This window comes from Xenopus laevis, chromosome 2S (genome assembly GCF_017654675.1).
Source record: "Xenopus laevis strain J_2021 chromosome 2S, Xenopus_laevis_v10.1, whole genome shotgun sequence".
In the NCBI taxonomy this organism is placed as follows: domain Eukaryota; kingdom Metazoa; phylum Chordata; class Amphibia; order Anura; family Pipidae; genus Xenopus; species Xenopus laevis.
The window spans coordinates 24077688-24099263 of record NC_054374.1 but is presented as its reverse complement, the minus strand read 5'-3'; the positions used below and the strand labels follow the sequence as shown (position 1 = coordinate 24099263).

The 21576-nt window shown below is 39.6% G+C and overlaps 1 protein-coding gene across 4 annotated transcripts in view; it reads right to left on the bottom strand.

Moving 5' to 3' along the window:
• The window catches only part of bcl9.S (BCL9 transcription coactivator S homeolog), a 95789-nt gene that overhangs the window by 13145 nt on the left and 61068 nt on the right, over positions 1-21576 (bottom strand). For 3 of the 4 annotated variants that reach the window (XM_041583484.1, XM_018248945.2, XM_018248943.2), the window contains exons 3-6: positions 19812-20114; positions 12391-12701; positions 2818-3001; positions 814-913 (exon numbers count right to left, since the gene is read on the bottom strand). In XM_041583484.1, the coding sequence (XP_041439418.1) occupies positions 814-913; positions 2818-3001; positions 12391-12701; positions 19812-20059 (843 nt within the window). In that variant the 5' untranslated portion in view covers positions 20060-20114. The remainder of the gene's footprint in view (positions 1-813; positions 914-2817; positions 3002-12390; positions 12702-19811; positions 20115-21576) is intronic. The other variant, XM_018248944.2, reaches the window with a different exon arrangement.

The window sequence follows — 21576 nt, the reverse complement described above, 5'->3', positions numbered from 1 at the left end:
TGGAAAAAAAAGGCAATGTTTATTGGGGTCAGTCATAGCAAAGCCAATTTTAACTATCTATAATGGAAAGTGATTGGCCAAAATGTAAAATTTCCTCACGGCAACTTTACTAGAGAAATGTCAGTAATTCTACAGGGGTAACTAATATTAATCAACAAATTACTGTTGAGGGCTATGAAGGACAGTCAGAAAAATATGGTCCATGACATTTGCTACAGGTAGCATTAAAGGAATTGTTCAGTGTAAAAATGCAAACTGGGTAAATAGATAGGCTGTGCAAAAAAAAAAAAAAAAAAAAAAAAAAGTTTCTAATATAGCTAGTCAAAAATGTAATGTATAAAGACTGGAGTGACTGGATGTGTAACATAATAGCCAGAACACTACTTCCTGCTTTGCAGCTCTCTAACTCTGAGTTAGTCAGCGACTTGAAGGGGGGGGGGCACATGGGACATAACTGTTCAATGAGTTTGCGATTGATCCTTAGCATACAGCTCAGATTCAAAAGCAACAGGTTATGACCCATGTGCCCCCCCTCAAGTCACCGATTGGTTACTGACTGCTAACCAATCACTGGAAACCAAGAGAGCTGCAAAGCAGGAAGCAGTGTTCTGGCTATTATGTTAGACATCCAGTCACTCCAGCCTTTATACATTACATTTTTGGCTAAATAACTACATTAGAAACATTGTTTATTTACCCAGTTTGCATTTTTACACTGAACAATTCCTTTAAAAAAGACTCTGGTGAGCATCATGCCCACTGATATGATGCTGCCAAACATGCAATAGAAAAGTTAAAGACGCTGTTTCCCACCGTTGGAGTTGAAGTGCGTTCTGCTTTGCTGTTTGAGGTGCTCTGGATGTGGAAGAGAACAATGGATTCAGCCTGGCCCTTCAGTACAGCTTCTGCCGCTCTGTGAGGGTTAAACAGTTAAATGTAAGCCACATGGAAACATAAGGCTACGCACCATTTGTGGACAAGAATCTACGGGTGATGAAAGCCTGAAACCGGCTGCTTCTATACAGCCCTGCCTATAGTAACCAAGTAGACACATACTCGTGTCAGTAAAAATGATTCCGAATCCTATTTTATCACATTAGGCAAGCAAAATGAACTTTAATTACACAATATTAATTATTTGAATCTTGTTTCCTTCAGTCTGGGAACTCATAAGTAGGCAGGAGCCATTTTGTAGAAACTGTTATTAAGACAAGTCTATCATCATCTCAGAATCTTGTTTGTGCACCAGAATGGAGGACCTGATGTCCATCCCCATGCCCTGGTTACACAATTAAATGGTGAAGAGAACAGGGGGAAAGTGGGGAGAGCAGTGACATCTAGGAAGTGCTGAATGGAAAGTGAAAGTAATTGCATGCCCCGCCTCTATTCCTAAGGCATAGAGGAGGGGCAGACAATATTTGATTGACAGCTGAGATTTTATAATGCGCTTACAACAGCTATGAATGCTTTAATAAAAAATAGAAATTGGATTTCATGTTTAATTTGAAAAGGACTTTTATTATACCGATTTGTGTGTCTGGGTGACAGGTCCACTTTAATAGGTGTATGGATGTGCAAAATAAAGCACTGGTGATTGATTTAGGGAACAAAAAGTGTAAATTTTGGGGTGAGGATAAAGGTTTGCCCCATGAGTGAACTGACTGCCTCCCAGAAGATCCACTTGTTTTTAGACAGATATGCAGACACTAAAAACTTACGGGTTGAAAAGGGACAGTCAGGTAGGCAAAGCAGTCAGGAACTTCAAGTAATTTCTACAAAATCTACAAAAGTAGAGCAATCAACGAAAAAAAATGACCTATAGGCAACTTTTTATGTACATTAACACTTTTAAGGCCGTTGGCAAACAGTCTGAAAGGCTCCGTTGATCTCGGCCTGCATATTTTTTATAGGATGAGAGAAGCAGTCTGTTCCATTGATTTCAATCCGATCAATCTTTGTGCCTGTTTCCTTTCGCTGACCTCAGCTTCAGCTCCGCTGACTGGATTCAAATCAATGGGACAGGGAGCAGACCCGTTTCTCAGCCGGCAAAAAATACACAGACTGAGAGAAGCAGAGCCCTTCAGCCTCTGTGCCCATAGCCTTAGAGTCTCTAATGCTTTCGGACTACTGCTGCACAAATATGAAAAGCTCCTCATAGAGGAACATGGGGGATCAGATAGGTAATAAAAATATTTGCTCAATGCTTTTACAAGGCAAAATTATAAATAGCATGCAAAGGCAATGTCATGATAGATGTAAAAAAAATGTTTAATTTCTGATATCACTTTAAATGGGTGGTTCACCTTAAAGTTAACTTTTAGTATGTTACTGAATAGCTAATTCTAAGCAACTTTTCAATTGGTCTTTATTATTTATAGTTTTTAAATTATTTGCCTTCTTTTAACTCTTTCCATCTTTCAAATGGGGGTCACTGACCCCATCTAAAAAACAAATGCTCTGTAAGGCTACAAATTTATAGTTACTGCTACTTTTAATTACTCACCTTTCTATTCAGGCCTCTCCTATTCATATTCCAGTTTCTCATTCAAATCAGTGCATGGTTGCTAGGGGAATTTGGACCCTAGCATCAAGATTGCTGAAATTGAAAACTGGAGAGCCACTGAATAAAAAGCTAAATAGCTCAAAAACCTCAAATAAATGTTAATATAAAGGTGAACAATCCCTTTACAGGCTATTGCAAGGACTGAACTGCAACCTAAATTGCTAGGTCTCTTCTCCCATTTGCTGTAAAACTTTAAATACAGATTTACAGATAGTAAAAACATTAGATACAGATAGTAAATAGAGAGGCCTTACTTGTTGGCCATTTCAGTAGAGAAGACATACACCACTTTGGATGGTGTTTTTCTCCCAGGTGCAGAGTCCAGCATCGACGGGCCGTGTGAAGGAGTGGAAGACCTGGGGATGGAGGGATTGGAAGGGGTCATCGCGCGAGACGCATGGGACTCTAGGGGCATCCCTTGATCTGTAGTGTTGCAGTCTAGAAAAAAAAAAAAAAAAAAAAAGGACAGTGGGAAACCGTTACAACAATATTCACATACAGATAAGATACACTTACTCACTTTACCTAGTCCCTGTGTGGTCATTCAACCCTTTCACTTTTTGTAGGGACATCCCTCTATTTACATTGGGATGCACCGAATACACGATTTGGGCTGAATACCAAAGTGAATGTAATTCCTATTGTGCACATGCAAATTAGCGGCAGGAAAGGAAAAAGTTGAAAAAAAAAGTTTTTGTGACAGTCGCGCGATTTCCCTACCTGACCCTAATTTACATATGCAAATTAGGATTCAGACACAAGGATTAGTCTAAATCCAAATTCTTCTGATAAAGGCTGAATCCTGGATTTGGTGCAACTTTAATTTACACACAGGTACAAGCCACCAACAACTTAACTCAAAAGGATCCCTCACTAATCGCCTCTTCTTCAGGACGACAATCTCCCCGAACTGCCTTCCCGCCGGCTAGAAAGAAAAATCGCCAGCAAGAAGGCACTCGCTGTGCTTGATTTACCGAAGACGCCCGAAGTATCCTTGTGAGGAAATTACAGGCGACATCAGAAAACAACCGCTGCGAGTGCCATCCCGCTGTCAATTTGTCACTATAGCCGGCTGGAGGCAGTTCAGGGAGATTGTCGCCCCAAAGAAGAGGCAATTAGTCGCTGGGCAACTAAGACCTAAGGGTCTGGGCACAAGGGCAGATTAGTCGCCAGACGACAAATCTCCTCTTCTTTGTGGCAACTAATCTCCCCGATCTGCCTTCTGCCGACTAATATGAAAATCACACTGAGTGCTTTGTTTTCCGAAGTCGCCCGTAATTGCCTCACAAGGAGATTTGTCACCTGGCGAGTAATCTCCCAGAGTCTGCCCGTGTGCCGCGACCCTTACCCTTAAGATGATAAAAACTGATAAATCAGATGAAAAAACTGGCAATACATGGGCCAAAATAAGTTGCCAAATGGGATCCTGCAAACCAAGTTGATGAGACGGAGAAATATAGACTAACTGCTCGCTGCATGGTTTAGCTGCATGCTCTATTAAAGGAGAGGAGTAACAGACTGTTCCATGCAATTTTATCCCGGCAGATTGTGAAAGGAGGAAAGTGGCAGAGAGCCAGACAGTAAGAGAGGCCACTGTGCTACACAGCCGCTCATTCACTGTAGAGAAGGGGCCCCTATGATTAGTGGCGGGAGAAAGGCATATGTCCAACGCACACACTAATCCCTTGCTTTGCTTGACAATGAAGAAAAACCTGCAATTTACAATAAAGATCCAATTGAAAACATAAATCTTGCTCAGAATGTAGCACATTCTATTTCTAAATGTCAGTGCAAAATGATCCTAGTCTGTCATTCTGGATCTATTATACAGAAGCGGAGTTCATTTTTGGAGTAAAAGTGGTGGTAAACTGGTGTAAAATACTTTCTCCATATTCACAAACAGAAATCCGCCTGAATTTCGACTAAACTGCCACTTTTCAACTTTTAGTGAAAGAAATACCGTTTACAGACCCTTTTATAAATTTGTCTTTCAAACTACATTTTAAACATTTTCTCCTGACATTTTAAAAATGGAGTAAAGCTCAGTATAGCTCTTCCCCATGTGTCAGATCAATTCTAAGATCATTTGCTCTGCTTTGGTTCAGCCAACCTTCATTTCACATCTCCTGTAGGTGCCCGTTGGGGATTTATTAGCACATTAATAGGGTTTTATAATAGGATTAATAGGGATTAGCATTTTATAGTCAGGGCACAAGTTTCTGTCTAACCCTATAGGTGTAAAAGCCTCCTTATTAAAATAAAAAAAAAAGTGTATTTTATACAATTTTAGACATAAAAAGTTTTTAACTCACACGCGTTATTTTACTTGTTTTAGCCCAACGAATGAGGCGATATTAGAAATTTGAGTGAATATATTATCTAAAAGAAAAGTAAAGCCTCCCAGACAATTTTTTTTAGTAGCACTTAAGGTAGGACTACATGGACGTTTTCTGCGAGATCCGTTGTATTGCGACAAAAATAAGGTAAGAGATAGAAATGTCCGATAAAGTCACAGCGTTGATCAGACGTGACATGACTGTTGGATGTAGTTACTGCACCCTGCAACCAACAGTCATGTTTCGTCGGATCAACGCTGCGACTTCATCCGACATTTCTATCTCTTAACTTATTTCTGTCGCAGGCATTTTGTTGCAGCGCGTCGGACCGTGCCGAAAACGTCCATGTAGTCCTACCCACAGACACTTGACTTAAGATAATAAAATACAAATTCCTATATTATGCAAAATAGCATTTTTTGTATTAAGACCCTTATATCTGGTTACAGAAGTGGAATTACACAAACATATTGGCAGATTTAGAAAGCCCAGGTTATCCTGAAAAATTTTATGTATAATTTTCCTAGGTAAAATAAACCCCTCCCCCGGAAATTCCAATTTAATGGATGACTGACAGGTTTAGGGAGACCTTAAGACAAATTCAGAGGCAACTTCGTAAATCGAAGCGATGCAAGTGCCATTGCGCTGTCATTTCTCATTATAGCAGGGGGAAGGCAGTTCAGGGAGATTGTCGCCCCGCAGAAGAGGCGATTAGTCGCCAGGCGACTAAATCTCCCTGAATCTGCCCGTGTGCCCCTGCCCTTAAAAGACAAATTCACAAAAGTGAAAAAAAAAGTTTTATTTAGTCTCTAAATCATCACTTTTGTGAATTCCCCCCATTGTGATTGGTCTTTTACCAAGGTCGGCTGTCATCTAGTCATTGAATAATGGTGTGGTTTAGAGCCACTGATCCTCTTCTAGGAGGTTCATTTGGATGGTATATATGAAGACACAGCCACGGCTTTATGGATGCTATGTTTGAAATTAATAGGGCATAGGGCACATTCTCTGCCAGTGTCTAAGTGCCCACTAGTGACAAATTCATTTTAATGGAATTCATCTGTCAATAGCAGTGAGAATAGAACCTGTGCCTTTAAAGGGGACCCGTCACCCCAAAAAATGTATTCCAAATCCTATTTTATCATGTTAGTCAAGCAAAATGAACTTTACTTACACTGTATAAATTATTGGAATCTTGTTTCCAGGAGTTTGGGAACTCATAATTATAACAAGTAGGCAGGAGCCATTTTGTGGACACTGTTATTAAGACAAGCCTTGTATCATCTCAGAATCTTGTTTGTGCACCAGAATGGGGGACCGGATGTCCATCCCCATGCCCTGGCTACACAATTAAATGGTGAAGAGAATGGGGGAATGTGGGGAGAGCAGTGACATCTAGAAAGTGCTGAATGGAAAGTGAAAGTAATTGTCTGCCCCGCCTCTATGCCTAAGGCATAAAAAAAAAAAAAAGGAATTTAGATTTCATGTTTCATTTGATAAGGACTTTTATTATAGAGCTTTTTATGTCTGGGTGACAGGTCCACTTTAAGAAGTTGCCAACCAAGTGAACAGGACATCTTTTAAATACATGATATTATGTACGGAGCAACCAGGAAACCACATCCCAAAACATGAACCATTTGGAAACAAAACGAAGCACAGGTTCTAGTTTGAAAAGGTTTGTTCAGCTTTGCGTTAACTTAAGCCGGCCATAGATGTTGAGATTTTTTAAAAGATCTGATTGTTATCGTGAGACCACGATTATCTCGGAAACGTTCGTACGAATTGTCCATCAACTAAAAAGACCAATTTGCCAGGAAAACAAAGGGAGCTGCCTGCTTGGCCCAGCAAACATAGATAGATTGCACTGGGACCGACAAAGATTTTTTAACCTGGCCGATTTCCTGACAGATGTCGGCCGAAAAATCGTAAGATGCTCGTTCGAATCCCACTAACCACACGATAATTTCGAAGGATTGGTCGGACTTCGTTAAAATCGGTCGTTCTGCAAGAGAAATCTTTGCGTCTATGGGGACCTTTAGTATGATGTAGAGAGGTATATTCTTACATACTTATTTAGCATTTGGTTTTCATTTTTTATTATTTATGGTTTTTACAGTATTTTCACACATTATGCACCGATATGAATAAGAGACTGGAATATGAATAGGAGAGGGAATGAATAGAAAAGATGAGTAATAAAAAAATAGCAATAACAATAAAAGTTTAGTTTTACAGAGCATTTGGGTTTTGTTTTTTTTTTTTTTTAGACATTTGAAAGCGGGACAGTCAGAAGGCAATTCATTCAAAAACTATAAATAAATGAAGACTAATTGAAAAGTTGCTTAGAACTGGCCATTGTAGAACATACTAAAATTTAACTGAAAGGTCACATGATGTGAAACTATATTGAAATATATTAATAAATGATAAGCTGCATTTCTATTTTGGATAAAAATAAACTGATCCACTAGATGAAAGCCTGGTGTCCTGGAGAAGGACAGACAGAGAGAGGATATAAGGGACATTTCCCCTCGACCTAAAACTGTCACTAAACATCTCAACGGGAACACTGACAAGACTAACAGCTGTAGCAGATCGCAGGGAGCACTTGAGATGGGAGTTATTGATAGAATCTGCACACTCAGGAGGTGCCGAAGACGCACCCTAAAACACACACAGATAGAAACCCACCAAGCAAACGTTTTAACGTGGCCCCCCTTTTGAGGGTTAGGGTTACAGGCATTAACACAATCCCACACAGTTCAGTTACCCACGTCAGACAGGTGTCGCAGAGAAAACATTCATTCAGTCAGAGCTTGGGTCTACTATATAGAAGCCCATAAAATGGCCCACACAGAATCTGAATTCTTTAAAGATCATAAGCAGTTTGAGCATCACTTTTTCAGTGCTATTATACTGGCCAATCAGCTCCAATGTTGTGGAATTAGACTGGATTGTGCAGAATGACCAAAAACACTCAGTCAATGAGTGGCTGCCCACAGAGATAGAAGGGGTCACTTACCAAACCACAACTGCAGGAACGCAAATTTCCCCACAAGTCAGTTGTGCAAAAAATCAGATTCATTAAAGGGAAACAAGTTTTTAGTTTATAGCGCTGCTCCAGAAGACCTGCACTAAAATCATTATTTCAAGAAAGCAAACCAATTTTTTTTTATATTTATTTTTGAAATCGGACATGAGGCTAGACATACTGTTAGTTTCCCAGGTGCCCCCAGTCATGTAACTTGAGCTCTGATAAACCTCGTTCACCCTTTACTGCAAGTTGGCATGATATCACCCTCCTCCCCACCAGTCTATCAGCAGAACAATCCCTGGTAGATCGAAGAACAACACTCAATAGTAAAAATCCATGTTGCACTGCGACTCCTTCAGTTACATTGAGTAGGAGAAACAGCCTGTCAGAAAGCAATTCCATAGTGCAGCACTGGCTCTTTCTGAAAGCATACTTCCTTGACTACTTGGTGGTCCGACTGGTGGGAAACTGACCAGCAGGTGGCGATGTTGTAACAAAATTCATTCATATTAACAGTACATGTATCCCTTAATATATTGGAATTAAAAATAAATAAATAATGAATCTACATTGCAGAAGTGCTTAGAATAGCCCCCTCATCAATTTTACATTCACTTATTTTTCAGGTTTACTTATCCTTTAACGAGGCAGTAGCTGCAGGTTGCTCACAGCAGCCTGTGTCAATTGCTGCAACACATTTGTGTTTTAATGCATCTCCCACTGGCAAATGCAACTAACCCTGTATTGTGTGTTGTGTCCAAAATATGTGCTTCACACAAAGCACCACAGAGGTAAACAGTAGTGATGTACGGGCCAACCAGATACCCACGGGTTTGGGCCGACCTTGCACGCTCCTTTCCACGGACCTTTAAAAAGCCGGCTTCCGACTTTTGGGTTGAGTAGACGCTCGCCTGTCTCCCTGCCCCTTTTGCCACATGATCGGAGGGGTGGATTGGCGCAGGTCTATAAGAGAGACCCGGAAGTCGGGCTTGAGTGGTGGGAGGGTGGGTGCAGGTTCTGGAAAAGCCTGACCCGCACATTACTAGTAAACAGCCAAAAACAGGAAAAAAAGAGTTGTATTGGTTTTCTGTATGCAGTGATGGCAGCAATGGAGGTGCTGCTTTATATCCAGGGTGCAGGTAGATTGTGGGATAGTGGTCCATGACACCCCTTAGAATGGGAGTTAATAAAGAGTGCACAGAGCAGGCATCAAGGAGAGTTGCATCTAGCATCAATCATTGTTCTGATCCATACGTTCAATGCATGAGCTCTAAAGGCCACAATTCTGTGCCCAGAGCTGCAGTAAATAAGGCCTATGCTTCTGATACTAGCACCTCAATTGCTGTATGATAAAAGCACATCTTCTCATTGTACCATATCGTAATTAAAAAAAAAAAAATTAAAAAAGAGACACCTGCAGGGTTTATACCCAAGAAGAATATATTACTGCTCATAATCATCAATTCTGAACCATACTATTGTGTTATAAATGATGGAAAGGGGAGCTGGCAATGACAAAGCTAGGCTTACTTTCTGGTGGCTCTTTTTAAATACTGATTTTAGTGCAGAAGTCTTCTGGAGCATCGCTACTTAACTGATGCATTTGGGGGGGGGGGGAGAATTCCAATGACAGTATCCCTTTAATGAATCTGATTTTTTGCACAACTGACATGTGACTTGCGTTCCTGCAATTAGATGCAGAGGGCAATGAAGGTTGAAAACCTTTTGGGGAGCCCAGAAAATAAAAGGAAACAGAATACTGCAAAGACATTACCATTTGTTACAACGTATAATGCACATTCTGATAGGATAAAATCCATTGTATACAGACACTGGGAAATTCTGGAGAAGGATAAACACTTTGGGATCCTTTTTAAAGCTAAACCCTTGTTTTCATACAAGCGAGCTAGAAATCTGGGAGACCAACTCACTAGAACAGATATACGGGTGAGTTATAGTCGCCAACCTACATATTTTGGTACACCGCAAAAGGGGACGAATCCTTGTCTACCATGTCAATGCTGCAACAGCATTATAAAGGGTAATAAATGTAACCATCCCTTGAAGGGGTATGAGATTGAGTTGAAAGATTTTGCCACATGTACAACTGTGGGTGTTAAAGGAACAGTAACGTCAAAAAAGTGTTTTAAAGTAATGAAAATATAATGCAGTGTTGCCCTGTGCTGGTAAAACTGATGTGTTTGCTTCAGAAATTCTACTATTGTTTATATAAATAAGCTGCTGTGTAGCAATGGGGGCAGCCATTTAAAGAAGAAAATGCTCAGGTTACACAGCAGATAGCAAATAAGCTCTGCCTAATGGTGTTATCTGTTATCCATTAGTTAACCTGTGCCATATAGCCGTTTTTCAATTTCCGCCATTGCTCCACAGCAGCTTGTTTATATGAACTATAGTAGAGTTTCTGAAGCAAACACATCAGTTTTACCAGTGCAGGGCCACACTACATGATATTTTCATTACTTTAAAACACTTCCATTTTTTGGTGTTACTGTTCCTTTAAATACATGCTAAAGTGCCAATGCGGTAAGGCATATGTTGGGAAAACAAAGAGACAGATCAGAGTACGTATTGGAGAAGATAAAAGGTTGATTGATCATGATAGTGAGGTGGTGATCATGATAGAATATTGTTACAGCAAGAGGTCCTGTGGATAGAGAAATTGAATACACTGGCTCCAAAGGGATTAAATGAGGATTTAAGTTATTCTTGCTTCTATTGATGGGAGAATATGTATTGTGCCTGATTTTGTAAAATCTAAACTTTATATACCTGTTTTACAGTTTTATCACAAAGGGATTACATGATTATATGGACTATGAGCACCAATGGTCTTTTAATAGTATTGAATAATCACCTTATTAAAGGTACTATGTATCCTTTGAATTTAAAAATGTTTTAAGCTAATATCAGCCAATTTGATGATGTCACTTTAATTACGGAAGGTGTGGCTTGTAATTGGCCTTCCTTTAAATAATCTCTTTTTGCACATTTTGTAAGTAGCACTTGAGGAAGGGGCATGTCCCCGAAACGTTTGCTGGGATCTCAATAGAATAAAGAAGCACTTCTGCAATTTTTGCAGAAGCATTGAGTGGAGTGTGCCTATGTTTCATTTGAATTTGGTTTGGTAAGCGACCCCTTCTATCTTTGTGGGCAGCCACTTAGAGCAAGCAGATTGACTAGTTAAAATGCATGCAAGCTTACTGCCTAGAGTAGAGGCCCTTTATAGATAATCATGAATTACATTTATCTCATTCTGTTGCTCTACTTAATTATCACTTTATATTGTAAGTTTTCCTAACACCACTTCTTTTTTTTAAAATTTGTTTTTATTAACTTTTTTCAAAAAGACATACAAAGTACAGAAGAAAAGAGAGTCTTACAATTGTCTACCAAAGGTTACATAGTAGGTACTACAAAACAATATACATGCATTAGCTTCAAGAGGAGCAATATCACCATGCCTAAGTCAATGCTTGAAATGAGTGAGTAGCAGTGTCAGGCAACTCAAGCCAAGGGCCCCATATCTTTAGGAATTTTTCCGGGCACCCTCTAGCCAAATACACTGCCTTCTGCAGGGGGAGAATTTCGTTTATCAGTCGTTTCCATCGACTTAAAGAGGGAGGGGAAGTATCCTTCCAAGTCAACAAGATGGCTTTCTTAGCATAATAAAGTAATTGCAAATAAAACAATCTCTGACACTGGGGGAAAGTAAGTGGTTCAGTGTGACCCATTAGGCATAGCTCCGGGGAGCGAATATTCGGTAAGTCAAAACTAGACTGAATAAAATCTAGTACTCTCCCCCAGTAACCTTGAATACTAGGGCATTCCCAAAACACATGGAAGAGAGTACCAACCTCTACCCCACATTTGTAGCAGGTGTCTGGCGTTCCCGGGTAGATCTTGGCAAGCCGTTGGGGAGTAAGATACACCCTGTTGAAAAATTTTAACTGTATCAGTCTATCCCTATTAGACATGAAAAGTTCTGGAATCTGCTCTATGACACCCGTCCAGGCCTCCTCATCCAGACCTGGGATATCCACTTCCCATTTTAGGCGTAAACGGTCTATATGTGAGCCCAAGGATTTCTGTAAAATAGCATAAAACCAAGATATGGCTTTTTGCAGCCCTGGCTGCCTGAGGTATCGTTCCAACGAGCATTGGTTTAAGTTTAAAGGACGAACCCGAAACTGGGCCTGAAAGGCATGACTCAATTGCAGATAGCGAAATATCATATTAGTAGGGAGCTGGTGCTCTGTTCTCAAGGTCTGGAAGGGTTTAAGCTGCCCTCTCTCTACAATTTGGGTCACCTAACACCACTTCTAACATTTTATACTTCTGTTTGTATTTGGCCTGTCTGTAAAAAAAAAAAAAAAAAAAAAAAAAAAACATTAATACTTAACAATAATCAGAAAACATTCAGTGCCTCAACTCACCTTTAATTTCAGTATCTGTAGTGGGAGTGCCTGCATCTCTCTGGTCAAAAGATTCCGCAGAAATACTTCTCTCTCTTTTCCCTTTGGCTCCATTGCCTGCCCCATTCTTAAGTCCCATGCTGCCCGCAGGTCCTGGCAGCGGCTTGGGGGTGTGGTTACCACTTTTTGGGTCACAGGGGGAAGCTTGCGACTGGCTTGCTGAGCTTCCCTGCTTTCCCTGGCTAGAGAACTTAGAATCCAGCTGTGGGTTACCGGATGGAGACATCACGGAAGGAGGGTGTACCATAACCTCCTGCTTGGATTTTGGGCTGCTGAAAAGAGAACATACATGGTAAACAGAGAACAGATTCAATTGTAGCATTTCTTAACACAAATTTATCTAGAGACTAATAGTGGTCATAGACGCACAGATAATATGGTGGGAGACGAGCCGACTGATTTTGGCAGAAGACTTGCATATTGATCGGCTGCTCAATCGGGCTAGCCGGAAAATTTAGATTGGGCGCCTTTGACTTAAGGATGCACCAAATCCACTATTTTAGATTCGGTCGAACTCCCGAAACCGTCATGAAAGAAAATAAGTGAACGTAAAATTGAAGAGGGTGCTCCAGGAAGTTGTCAGGAGAAAGAAAGAGGCTGCTCTGTTCTGAAGAACATCAGAGCAGCCTCTTTCTTTCTCCTGACAACTTCCTTGACTACTTGGTGGTCAGACTGGTGGGAAACTGACCAGCAGGTGGCGCTGTTGTAACTAAATTCATTCATATGAACAGTACATGTAACCCTTAATATCTTGGAATAAATAAATAAATAACGAATGAACATTGCAATATTTCTTAGAATAGCACCCTCATCAATTTTACATTCACTTATTTTAAAGGTTTACTTATCCTTTCAATAAACCCAATGTGTTGCTTTTGCTTCCAATAAGGATTAATTGTATCTTAGTTGGGATCAAATACAAGCTACTGTTTTATTATTACAGAGAAAAGGAAGTCATCTTTAAAAACTTGAATTATTTGGATAAAATGGAGTCTATGGGAGACAAGATACCTGTAATTAGGAGCTTTCTAGATAACGGATCCCACACCTGTACAAGAATTCTTAATAAATGAAACAAATCGAGTGTAGGACTGGGCTGACTGACGTAGTTTGACACTGCAATACATGGACTGATTTTATAACATGAAAGCAAGGGCACTCTTTAGTAGCTGTATACACAAAATGTCAATATCCTAAATATAGCGATATGATTTAGTGCAGAACATTTCTTCTCTTTGTCTCCTGCTACATTAGATCCAGTAGCTAGAAAGAGAAAAGCAAACTGCTTTTAGAAGCATTTAACTTTAAAAACCATCATTTTTTTTTTTTTCAATGTACACTGGAAAGTTGCTTAATAGAAATACAATTCATGCAAGAAGCAAAGATTGAAGAGGATTCCCACCCAAAGGGCAATGCAGTGGGTCAAAGAAGCGCTCTGTTGATCTGTACACCAAACTAGCTGCGCTTGACCTGTTTGATCACATGAGATCCTTCTACTGTGGTTTCTGTCAATAGAGGAGTCCGTTTCTATGTACACAGATGAGAAACAACAATCCTACTCTCAGGATAAAGACTGCTACAGGTACTATACAGTGCAGCACTCAAACAGGTGGATAAAAAAAAGGGAAAGGAACTAAAGGCAGCAAGGTTAAAAAAAAAAAACTCCCAGCATCCTTGGCTTGCATTTATTTAAAGGGATACTGTCACAGGATAAAAACATTTTTTCAAAATGAATCAGTTAATAGTGCTGCTCCAGCATGTGACTTTTATATTCAATTTTGAAATCTGACATGGGGCTAGACATATTGTCAATTTCCCAGCTGCCTCCAGTCATGTGACTTGTGCCTGCACTTTAGGAGAGAAGTGCTTTCTGGCAGGCTGCTGTTTTTCCTTCTCAATGTAACTGAATGTGCCTCAGTGGGACATGGGTTTTTACTATTGAGTGTTGTTCTTATATCTACCAGGCAGCTGTTATCTTGTGTTAGGGAGCTGTTATCTAGTTACCTTCCCATTGTTCCTTTGTTTGGCTGCTGGGGGGAGGGAGGGGGTGATATCACTAACTTGCAGCACAGCAGTAAAGAGTGATTGAAGTTTATCAGAGCACAAGTCACATGACTTGGGGCAGCTGGGAAATTGACAATATGTCTAGCACTATGTAAGATTTCAAAATTAAAAATATAAAAAAATCTGTTTGCTCTTTTGAGAAATGGATTTCAGTGCCAAATTCTGCTGGAGCAGCACTTTTACCTGGTTCTTTTTGAAAAAATTATTTTTTTCCCATGACAGTATCCCTTTAAGTTAACAATATATAACAAACATTAAAGGGGAACTGTTGTGAAAATGAAAAATTAGTATAAGCTTCTAAGTATAATTAATTAAAAATTCTGCGTTGTTTCTGAAGTTTATCTTCACTATCCCGCTAAGCATCGGTTTCTCTTCATTCTGTCTTCATGCAGGAGTTGGGTGTCAAATATTCATTGACAGTTAGATCCAATATATCTTACAGGGGGCTCCTTTTGCCTAGAAGATGTATTCGAGCTCACTCTATTAAAATCACCAGACATAACGTCTCTCTACATGCAGGATTTGTGCAAAAGGCAGTTATTTTGTTAGATTTTGTTTGTACTGGAATCGGTTATTTGAGTGAGCTCTAGTACATCTGACCCCTTATAAGATAAATTGGATAGTTCATCTGACAACCAACTGCTGCATGATGAGAGAATGAAGAGAAACAGATGCGGAGAGAGGGACAGTGAACATAAACTTGATTATTTCAGAAATGGTACAGAATTATTAATTGATTGCATTTCAGTATTATTTTATTTCAGTATGAGGAAAGTTATATTAAATTTCCATTTTTGCAATAGTTCCCCTTAAAATTCTGAAGCCCAGTCCAAATTACAATGAACCTTAAAAGATCATCAGACTAATGGGTATATTGATCAAAAAGCGAAGTTAAGAGATCACCCACAGTCCTCTCAAGTGAAATTCCGCCACTCTCCATTCATTTCTATGGGATTTTTAATCAATGGGTGAAAGTGAAAGTTCATCCTTTGATAAATCTCATAGAAATGAACGGATAGTGGCAGTCATAAACCTATTACAGGAATTTATGAAATGCGGGAAGGTTAATTTAGAAACATTTTGCAGTTTAAACCTGTTAGCATTCATTATAGAGTAGATACTTAACATTGTTGCAATAATGATAAGACTGGCAACAATGAATTGTACATGTCAAAATTGTTACAATTGTGGCACATTGAAACAAGTTTCATGTTAGAGCCTGGATAGGCTTAATATGCAGTTTCCTTTTTACACAGGCTCGGCTAATGGAAGCAGTGGCCTGTTTTATTTTTAAAATGGACTATATTAATTTTGTACAAGACTGTATATTAAACACTTTTTTACCTTTTCACTTTTTAATTTTTTACACTTTTCGATCTTTCCGGATATGGACATTTTGCACAGCTGGGTTTTCCCCACATGAAGACAAACGTATTGGACTCAGTAAAGATTTCTTATGGACAGTACTAATTGACACTAGGGATGCACCGAATCCTGGATTCGGTTCAGGATTCGGCCGATTCGTGTGACTTTTTGTGACAAAACAAGGAAGTAAAAACGGTTTTCCCCTTCTCGCCCCTAATTTGCATATGCAAATGAGGATTCAGTTCGGCCGAATCTTTCGCAAAGGATTAGGGGGTTCGGCCGAATTCAAAATAGTGGATTCGGTGCATCCCTAATTGACACATTCATTTATCTAATTTATTAAATTTTTTATGGAGTGTAGTCAGTATTCTAGATATTATTAATCTAAAAACTTAAAAAAAAATTAAAAAAAATATTTACCCACGATGCACTTTAAGAGGTGAAAGGTCAAGGAATGTTTAAATACTCCCCTTGTGTTTGTTCTTGCACACTTGATAAAGGGCCTAGCCCACAAACATTTTCCCCAATAAAAGCACTTTGCAGTCATAGTTATTACTGCATTGGATTTGTCCTGCTTCCTACTACAGGTATGAGACCCGTTATCCAGAATGCTCGGGACCTGGGGTTTTCCGGATAATGGATCTTTCCGTAATTTGGGTTTTCATACCTTAAGTCTACTAGAAATTCATTCAAACATTAAATAAACCCAATAGGCTGGTTTTGCTTCCAATAAGGATCAATTATATATTAGTTGGGATCAAGTACAAGCTACTGTTTTATTATTACAGAGAAAAAGGAAATCATTTTTAAAAATTTGGATTATTTGGATAAAATGGAGTCTATGGGAGACAGCCATTCTTTAATTCTGAGCTTTCTGGATATCGGGTTTCCAGATAAGGGATCCTATACCTGTACTATTATACATGACCGTGTCATTTTGGGGTGTGGACATACGACACCCCTGCAGGAGAATCCACCTACATTCGTTAATGGTGAGCTACAGTATACTGTAAATTGTGCTAAGTGGCAGAATTCCACTCTAGAAGACTGTGGCGATCTTTAACGTCACTCTTTGTTAAATATACCCGTAAGATGTGGAATGCCCAAGTTCTGTGCATGAAGTATAAGGTGCATACGATACCTGTTGCAATGGAGATCTCTGATCACATCAGTTGCAGACACAAGAGGGCTCTGCACAGGCTGAAGTGGTTGCAGATATTATTATATACTGATGGCATGCACGCCCCACAATAATGTACACTAACCTAGCTTGCTTGTTTTTTTGTCCACAATATAATCAGATTCAGATGTATCCTCTTTCTCAGAGCAGGCTGGCAGACAAATTCGTGATTACAAGTGTAAACAGTTTTCTACTCTAAGTGGAAAACTAAAAGCACAAGTATTTTTGCTAATGTCGGCACCTCCAAACACAAAGAAATAGCAATGCTATGATAAATGACTATTTTCATTGGGATACCTCAAATTAAAGTGTACAGAATTCGCTAACATTGCCAAAAAGTGGTGGGCTAACACTGGCCGTCTCTAACTGGCTCTCACATTGAAAACTTTGAGGGTATAAGGGGGAACTAGAAGGCAAGTCGCCTGCTATACACGTACAGGAATTCATCTTAGGTGGGATCGAAGGGGTTTGCAACAATTTTTTTTTGTGTTTTTGTCTTTTTTTTAAACACCGCAAACGGGCTTTTGTCCTTCCTTCATTGAACTGAACATTATTTAACGATGAGCGGGTCTGGCTCACAACTATAAAATGTAATTCTAAGCAACTTGAACATTTTGCATTTGTAAGTGTGTTTGCAATTAAATGCACCGTTTTTTTGGTTCTGTTTCTAGTTCTGACTGTGTTTAGTTCGGACTCTTGAAACCATGTAGCAGAAGTCAGTCCTACTTCAGTTCTGTAAACAGAACCAGAGCAGAGAATATAAACAGGCAGGCAAACACTGCTTTTAAAGGACAATTAAACCGTAAAAATGAATATGGCTTAAAATGACATTTTATATACTGAACTTATTGCACCAGCCTAAAGTTTCAGCTTGTCAATAGCAGCAATGATCCAGGACTTCAAACTTGTCACAGGGGGTCACCATCTTGGAAAGTGTCTGTGACACTCACATGCTCAGTGGGCTCTGAGCAGCTGTTGAGAAGCTAAGCTTAGGGCTCGTCACTAATTATCAAGGAGAAAATGAGGACAGTCTGTAATATAAGCTGATGCTACAGGGCTGATTATTTAATTCTGATGCTAATTGCACTGGTTTCTGTGCTGCCATGTAGTAATTATCTGTATTAATTACTAATCAGCCTTATATTGTGACATTTCTATTCTATGTATACTGTATATTGTGAGTAGGTCCCTAATATCAGTAAGTGACAATAGCACAGAGCATGTGCAGTGAATAGGCTGAAAAGAAGATGGGGAGCTACTGGGGCATCTTTGGAGACACAGATCTTTAGTGCTAAAGGGCTGTTGTTGCCTTGGGCTGGTACAGAAGCACAAAACATAATGTACAACATTTTTAGCTACCGTATATACCCGTGTATAAGCCGAGTTTTTCAGCATCCAAAATGTGCTGAAAAAGTCTACCTCGGCTTATACTCGGGTCAGCGGTACCCGACCCGAGTAGCTGAGATTGCAGTCACTTTTAATCATTCCTATACCAACAGTACACTTGGGGAGAGACTGCAATATCCCACAATGCCCTCTGTTGATTATATGAAAGAATAACAGTGCGCCCTCTGTTGGTTGTATGAAAGAATAACAGTGACTGCAATATCACACAGCGCCATCTGTTGGTTGTATGAAAGAATAACAGTGACTGTAATATCACACAGCGCCATCTGTTGGTTGTATGAAAGAATAACAGTGACTGCAATATCACACAGCGCCATCTGTTGGTTATATGAAAGAATAACAGTGCGCCCTCTGTTGGTTGTATGAAAGAATAACAGTGACTGCAATATCACACAGCGCCCTCTGTTGGTTATATGAAAGAATAACAGTGACTGCAATATCACACAGCTCCCTCTGTTGGTTATACGGAAGATTAACAGTGATGGCAATATCAAACAGCAGAACCTCTGCACATGGTAGTGGGACAGTGGGACAATGCACACAGTAATCCGTTTGGCAATTCTCTGTCACCATCAACTTTGCAAAGAAGTCCGGTTGATCGCTGGGGGGTCGCTTTGGCAGAATGTGCGCTACTGGGAGACAGGGCTGTAGTTGTGTCTAGGCTTATACTAGAGTCAATAAGTTTTCCCAGTTTTCGTAGGTAAAATTAGGTACCTCGGCTTATACTCGAGTATATACGGTACTTCTTTAGTTAGGCTTTAGTTCTCCTTTAAAGGAGAACTCAACCCAAGAATGTAAAAAAGCCCCCACCTCATAAGCAAGATAGCCCCCCCCCCCACCACCTCTTGTGTCGTTCAATAGGTCTGAAAGTCCCTAAAATGTTTCTACCAGGGCAGAGTAAGCGCAGCTTGTGGGCATCATCTTCCGGATCACAAGTCTTCTTCTGTAATGGAGCACTGTGCTGGCGTATGTGCAGTTGCAGCAGTCTTCCGGAATGTACCGAATGCGCATGCGAAGAAAATCAAAAAATAAAAATCCGAACAGGACCCGAAAAAATGTGAAAACCTGGTTAGGTTGGAAATATTTTTTGGACATTTTCAGACCTATTGAACTATGCAAGGGTAAGCAGGTAGGGGGACTATCATGCTTACTAGGTAGGGGCTTTTCTTAATTCTTGGGTTGAGTTCTCCTTTAACAGCAAAGGAAAGGTTGAACAAATGTGAATGTGAACATTGCAAGCAAACATGGTTATCACCTTCCTATGGTTCAAGGAATATCCAGCAATACAGAATAAATACCCAAATACACAATGTGGGCCAGATTCAGAGTCTAGGAAGCCCAGGCCTACGTAGAGTGACTTGCTTACCTCTGTGTGTTTCCTGATGGGGAGTTTCGCACTTTGGGATTACTGGAATGCATTGACAGAGTTCCGGAGCTCACAGTCACAGATGCAGTGGGGCTTGCCAAGTTCTTTGGAGGGCTTGGGGTTTTTAAATGGGTCCTTAGAGCTTTCTGTGAAGTGCTTTTATCAATGTTGTCCTTTAGCTCGTCTTTCTCTTTTTTGTTTCGCTCTCTCTTGTTGAAGTGTGCTCTCCCCTCCTGCAGCTCCAGCATTCTTCGGACATGTGCCTCTCGCTGCAGAGGGAACGTTGTGCATCGCCAAGGCACACTGCAAAGGAAACACAGATAAACACAGCTGTTACACGCAGCTCCCGCTCCGCAGGAAACGCCACCGGCATGTTTATTCTAAAGCTATAAGGCATAATGGTGGATGCTGGGAATTGTAGTTTAACATCTGTTTCACATGCTTCGTCTGTGACTACCTGCTGGTACATTAGGTTCTCCGTTTCCATTAGCAATAGAAATAAATACAAACAAATACATAGAATTTTAAAGGGGAAATAATTGCATTATATTCCCCATTCATGAAAATGACAAAGTTTCAGCTAATTAAACCTGGAGAACAGACATAACATTACAACATCCTCCTGCGTATATAACTCATTAAACGTGTGGCCAAATACCATTTATTGGACTTGATTCTGTTTAGTTTTCTTTAATTACACTTCATAATTCTCCCCATATTGCAATTTGACATGTAATTAAGATGGCATCATTAGCTGATAAAATGAACACAAGTAAGCAGTGTGGATAAACCCAGCAGACAGGCAAAGCCCAGAGCAATCGCAATGTGCAGAGGAGATATAGATCATTAACATGTTATTTCTAGAGGCGACAAAATGTAATGCAAAGGACTGTTGGTCACCTAGTAAAAATAACAGGATAAACCATTAGTTAGCAGAGGATGGAGTGTCTGTACATATATATATATATATATATATATATATATATATATATATATATATATATATATATATATATATATATATCCTTATAAGCTGCTCTTAATGATGTAATCAGTTATAAACTGAGCTTGGTGATGTAATTTTTGTCACATGATTTACTAAAACTTGTATATTAAAATAAAGAACCCCTTGTTGGAAAAGATCTGTATAAATGCATTCTGCCTTCGGGCTTGTGCTTTTATATGGAAGCATTCTGCCTTCAGGCTTCCATATTCCTTGGTGACTTATAATATCCTTATATTTTACAATAATGGGTATTTAGTATGTGTATATTTTATATATACACATAATATAATAACGAAAGCACTGGTGGGTTCAAAGACATTGAGCTGAATACATGTTGTATACAATTTTCTTTCAACAAAGTTAATGGTGTCCACCATCGCATTCAGCATTCATATATTTATTTATTTTTACACACACACACACACACACACACACGTTAATTGAAGACCACTGAAACACATCTATGGTTTATTTGGGCTGTGCATGGGGGCCACTTGCTTACCTAACTAAAAATGTGACATTGTGTAGCCAATGCTCTGAGTTGGGATCCCTGCCCCGTCAGCTTTTTCCACTTGTTTACACATTGTTAATCGTATTGCCGACCACAATATTTTGCAAGTAGAATATGATGATCTGTTGATGCTGAGTCGGTAGCACTATCGGCAGTGTTAATTGGGGGAGTTCTCTAGTCTAAAGGCTATTTAGGAATACCATAAACTGGAGATAAATGGATCAAGAGTATGTGCTAATCCATAGGGA